This window comes from Tupaia chinensis, unplaced genomic scaffold (assembly GCF_000334495.1).
Source record: "Tupaia chinensis unplaced genomic scaffold, TupChi_1.0 Scaffold000294_1, whole genome shotgun sequence".
Taxonomy (NCBI): domain Eukaryota; kingdom Metazoa; phylum Chordata; class Mammalia; order Scandentia; family Tupaiidae; genus Tupaia; species Tupaia belangeri.
Window position 1 is genome coordinate 851,807 of NW_006159779.1, and position 6,184 is coordinate 857,990.

General features: G+C 40.7%; 1 protein-coding gene across 1 annotated transcript in view; it reads left to right on the forward strand.

Moving 5' to 3' along the window:
• Window positions 1-6,184, forward strand: part of EFCAB6 (EF-hand calcium binding domain 6) — a 283,050-nt gene that overhangs the window by 96,008 nt on the left and 180,858 nt on the right. Inside the window, exon 9 of the mRNA XM_006150669.3 lies at window positions 5,097-5,221. Within this exon, the coding sequence (XP_006150731.1) occupies window positions 5,097-5,221 (125 nt within the window). The remainder of the gene's footprint in view (window positions 1-5,096; window positions 5,222-6,184) is intronic.

Genomic DNA, 6,184 nt, shown 5'->3' on the forward strand with positions numbered 1-6,184 from the left:
AGAGAGAGACAGAAAAACAGAAAGTGAGAAATTACCCCCTAGGGGGGATGGCCACATGGCAATCCTTTCTCCTCCATTCTCCTCTCGGGATCTTGGGCACACACGCACACGCGCCTGGCGTGAGTTTTAAGCCACCGGGTCTGGGACGCAAACCGCGGTCGACTATGTGGGAGTCCAGCGACATAGCCATTATACTAACTGCTGGTCCCCCCGGTTCCCTTTCTAATAGATTTTTAACTTTGAGGATACAGATTATACTTTCGTTGGACTGTCTGTGTTTCCATAGCTATCAAATTATCTAAGTGCTTTATGCTCTTTTCCTCTTTATTAGCTATGATCATCTCAGAGTTTTAATCTGTACCTATAATTTCATTTTCACTAAGGGTTGTTCTATTTCTTGCTGTTTATAATTTGCTTGTTCTATAATATTGTTTCACTAGGTATGCTATATTGTTTTCCATCTTTATTTATTTATTTATTTTTTCGGTTTTTGGTATTGGACTTGTGCACTTACCAGACAGAGGGAAAGTGAGAATTCACGCCCCCGGGGGATGCCTATGCCACACCCTTCTCCTCCAATCTCCTCTTTGGATTTTGGATACTCTTTCCACACATGAGGAGGCAAAACCCCAGCCTTCATAGTTTGTGTGGAGCCAGTAACCAGACCCTGAGGCCTGTGCCAGAGCCAGGACCCTTCTCCTTTGTATGGGGTCTTCCAAAGTTCATGAAAGATGTGTGCTATGGAGAGCTACACACAGGTTCACTGTTTTTTTTTAACCATAAAACTCCTTCTAATTTAATTCCATCTTCCACAAACTATTCAAAGTCCTGTGTCCTGTTTGCAAACTTCTGACTGTCACTGATTAGGAGCTCCTGCTAAGAGGTTCCCAATCAGTGACAATCAGTTCCTAAGCAGAGATGCTGCCCTAGGGACTCCAGCTGGGAAGCACCTGACAGACACTGAAGCCAGGAGCAGTCCTGCCCCTCGGAGCCTCTGTAACCTACCAGTGCGCTCATGCTTGCTGTCTACGTGATGCTTCTAGCATTTTCGGGAGATGTTCTCAAGACAACAATAATTTTAAAACATTCTTTATATTGCATTTGTTCCAAAAATTTACTTCTATAATTAAGTTCTGTTTCCTATAATTCTTTATACCCATTCTGTCTCTGATACGAAGTGCTTTTCTATCATCTCTGAGCCATGAATGATAAGGATAAAGTTTACTGTGTGTGACAGGACTTCATAAAGTTCAGGAATAAATGGAGTTAAAGTACAAGTTTATTTTGGTGCAAAAATTTTTGAAATGCATGTGTAATTTTTTCATAATACGCATTTTCTATAAACTTTTTGAAGATGCCATGAATGTTTATTGTTTTTGGAAAAATGTGTCATACAAGAACTAGTTACCAAGAGCTGTTTATGGGTTGAATGCTCTTCTTACTGCCATAGAGGAGTCTCTAGTTCAAATATTTGTAGCAACCTGTTACCTTTGACTCTTCTAAAATATAGAATAGTTTTTCCTTTTTTTACTATTTTTGCAAGTGGGTATGTTCTCTTGTCATAGAGAGAGAGAGAAGTGAAGGTAACTCCCATGGGAAATGGTCACAGTGCAATCCCTTCTCCATCTGTCCCTCCTCTCAGGATTTTGGGCATGCACACACACATACCTGACTTTTTTTTTTTTTTCTTATTTTGGAGAGGTTTTTGCTATAGGGTACATGCGCTCGCCAGACAGACAGAGAGAGACAGAGAGACAGAAAGCGAGAAATCACCCCCAAGGGGGGATGGCCACGCCGCAATCCCTTCTCCTCCATTCTCCTCTTGGGATCTTGGGCACGCACGCACATGTGCCTGGCGTGAGTTTAAGCCACCGGGTCCAGGACTCGAACCGCGGTCGACTATGTGGGAGTCCAACGACATAGCCATTATGCTAACTGCTGGTCCCATGCCTCACATATTTTTCATGTCACCAGGTATGGGACTCAAACCGTAGGGGCAGCCATGTGGGCTCTAACTGCCTTAACCAGGCCATGGGGCCAGCATGAGAATAATTTTTAAATTAATTTTGCATATTTTGGTTTTGGTTACATTTCCGTTCTTTTTCTTTTTTACTAGTTTTATTTATTTATTTCCTTTGTGAGAGAGAGCCAGAGAGAGCACCCCAACAGGACCTTGATGCCATGGTCCTGCTCCAACTTCAGCCAGCCCTGGAGCATGGATACATTTCTGCGCATCATACCCAGGGCGGTCTCGAAACCAGAACTTGGAACCCTCCTATGTGGCTCACTGATAGAGTGTTGCATTTCACTGCTGCACCCTGTCAGGCCCTGCATTCCTGTTCTCAGTACCCCACTGCCATCTTGCCTACCCGTGTACGGGGGACTGTCTTAGTTCACTACTGAATGAATGATTTATAGAAGCAGGGTTATTTGACTGTTCCAGCCACAGTTCTGTTGGCCGGAAGTCCAAAGGTGTGGTGCTGGCCGGCATCAGGTTGATGTGTCACAGCCAGCCAATAGAAGCAGAGAGGACAGCAGGTGTGCAGAGAGACCTGGGGCGGCCATCTTGTAAAACACCTGCTCTCACAAAAACTAACCCTTCTCTCGGGAGCTGGAACTCGCCAGGTCTGCAAAACATCATCAGCCCCGCCATGGGGCAGTGCCTCCATGATCCAGACCTCCGTTTTCAATGGTCTCGCCACCTCCCAACACCCTCACACTGGGAACCAAATTCCCAAACAGGAACCTCTGGGGACAGACCATTGTCTAGGCTGAAGCAGGGTTTCCTTTTGCTGACTCATGACGTATGTAAGCCCTCTAGCTCTGGCTTCCTTCTCTACCCCACTGCGAATCTGCAGGGATCCTTCTGAGGAAATTTGGGAAAATCAGAAGACGGCAGTGATTATTAAACTACACTGATGAATAAAACCCACTATCATTGTGATGTGAAATGAGCTGTTGGACATGCCCTGACTGAATGCTGTCAGCAGCCTGTGAAGCTGCATCTGTGCATCGGTTCCCGGACTGCGAGGTCTCTGAAGGCAGGCCTCACCACCTCCAGAGCCTGGCGCGCTGTCTGCACAGAGCATGAACAGGCTGCCCCAAAGTGCTCCTGTGAAGTGCTGTTAGAGCACCAGTGTCAGAGTTTGCAGGGAGCACAGTGCTCAGTGTCAGAGCCCAGGGCCGCCCAGGGCCGCTTGGCCAAGGCTGATCCTGGCTCAGTGACTCAGCTTCCTTGGGTTTCCCTGAGGCCTCTTGCAGCTTCTGTGATCCGAGGTCTCATGTTTCAGATGTGTGGCCCACTGAGACCCTGGAATTCCAGGTTCTGAAGGACTGGCTTTGGGTTTTATTGTGTAGCCTAGAGGGATCCACAGGGGAGACTGGCCTGCCTGCCTTTCTTTCTTCCTTCTGTCCTTCCTCCCTCCCTGTCTCTCCCGCCTTCCGTCCTTTGAGATAGGAGATGGAATTGCAGATAACTGGCAGTCTGTTAGCTGCAGCTGAGCTAACTGTGCTTAATTTGGCTGAAGCTTATTTGCAGACATTTTAAGAAATAAATCTGGGAAACCATTTGTGAGTCTTTGCAGTCGACTTGGAGAAAGAAAATAGCTATATTTTAGATTTATTTCATTCTTTTTTATTATAATACATGCTTGTTGCAAAAAAGCTAGAACATACAAAGTAACAGTCCCCTGAATCCTACCACTATATTTTTTGGTGTATTATCTTCTAATATTTTTTTTTTCCCGATCCGTACATGGATGGATGGAGAGGAAGATATATAAAATAGGCGTTTAAATGAAAATTAAATTACACAAATTGTCCTTTTTTTCAGTTACGAAACAATATATAGCAAGCAAAATTTTCAGCATACATTAATTTAAGAATGCACCTTTGTTTTTAATATCTGTGCACTATTTCATAGCCTTGATGAATCATTAATTTATAAAACTAGTACTTTATTAATGGACATTAATCGTTTCAATTTTTTTCTCTCATATAGAGTGTAGAAAATATCCTTATCCATATATAGTTGTTGAGTTATTCCACAAGTATAAAGTTTTAGAGGGGATTTGAAACTATTCAAGTACTAGGTTTTTTTAATACACAAGCCAGAACTGTTTCTTATTCCCTTAAATCCTTGCCTGTTTGACAAGCAGAAAAAAAATGTTAACCTGTTAATTAGACTTTAAAATTATCAGTGACATGGGACCAACAGCTGGCGTAATGGCTGTGTCGCTGGACTCCCATCTAGCCAACCACGGTTTGAGTCCTGGACCTGGTGACTTAAACTCAAGCCAGGCGCATGTGCATGTGTGCCCAAGATCCCAAGAGGACAGTGGAGGAGAAGGGTTTGTGGTGTGGCCATTCCCCCTGGGGGGTGATTTCTCACTTTCTGTCTCTCTGTCTGTCTCTGTCCTTCTGGCGAGCACATGCGCCTTATAGCAAAAACTTCTCAAAAAAAAAATATATATAAATATCAGTTGACTTTGAGTATTTTTCATACATTTATTGGATTTTTTCCCTCTGAATTACCTGTTTATAATCTTAGTCTATTGTCTATTTTATAATATATAAGTGGCTCTTATGAATATTATATTATCTTATTGATTTATAACAGCCACTTATATATTATGAAAATTACCGTGCATTTCTCATACATATTTACAATAGTTTTTCCCACTCATTTTTCTTTCACTATTATCTTTTTTAACCAAACAAAAAATAATTGTTGTGTTATACTTATCCATTATTTAAATGATTTTTGGCTTTAATGTTTTTCTTGGAAAGGCCTTTGGACATGAACCCTGTATATTATGTAATAGTCATCTTAATTTTCTTCCACTGCTTTTATAGTTTTATTATTCTATTTAATATACCTTTCACTGTATCTCAGATTTTATTATAGAATAATATAGCAACTAGAAGACTAATTTTATTTTTTCCAAAATGTTCATTCAGTTATTTCAACATTTATTATTCGTTTTCTTGGTTTATGCAAGTCTTAATTTTTGCCAGACATGTGATGATTAGAAAGAAACAATATTTAAATGGACCTTACACAACGTTAATAAACTAAAGCTATTTTGTTTTAATAGAGATTTCATGGGAGAATCAACGAGCCAAAGATTCTAAAAAGGAGCATTTGCTCAATTCTGTGTCATCTGAGGGCGTCTGGAAAAACTACTCCTTAGATGACATTGAGAGGATCTTTTGCCAAGAGGTATGAATGTTTTCCTAAAGGCACATTTATCTAAAGTGTGAACATTGCAAAGTAGATAACTATGCAAGTATATTTCTAAGATCTCCTGGATCTACCTATATTCATTTTCTTCAGGCTTTGAGGAATCTCCTCTACCTCCAAATAACTGCAATACATGGATATTATTGGGTCATCGGAAAAGTCATGGCATATTTTTCTATATTTTTCTGTGCAAAAATGCATCATTACTTTTCCAATAACCCAATAGTACTGATGAGAAATGAATTTTTTAAGTATGTCATTTGTGCTACTCACGTACTAATTCTAAAAATGTTAAGACTTATATAAAGATGCTGGACTCCCTTGAAGTTGACCATTGTTTGAGTCCCAGACCTGGCAACTTAAAACTCATGCCAGGTGTGTGTGCCCAAAAATCCCAAGAGGAGAACAGAGGAGAAGGGATTGTGGTAAGGCCATACCCCCTGGGGGGTGATATCTCGCTTTCTGTTTCTCTGTCTCTCTCTCTGGTGAGCACACATGCCCTATTGCAAAAATTTCTCTCTCTCTCTCTCTCAAAAAAATAAAAAAGACTTATATGAAGAAACAATAGAACTTTGCTGAGTAACATAAAGGAAAACTTGAATTAGTGGAGAGGTCGTTTTAAACTGTTGGATTGGAAGATTCAAAATTAATGTTGGGGCCAGCAGGTGGTGTGGTGGTTAAAGGCGTTGGATTTCCACATGGCCAACCACAGTTCAAGTTCTGGATCTGGTGGGTTTCTTTCTTACTTTCCCTCTATCTATCTGTCTCTCTCTGGTCAAATTGGAAAAGAATAGTAATAAATAAATAATAATAATAAGTAATAGTAATAATAATAATAATAAATAATAATAAGTAATAAATAAGGTTAAAAAATTATGCCTGTTCTTTCTATGTTTGGATATACATGTGTGTGTATGTATATATATATATTTTTTGACCAAT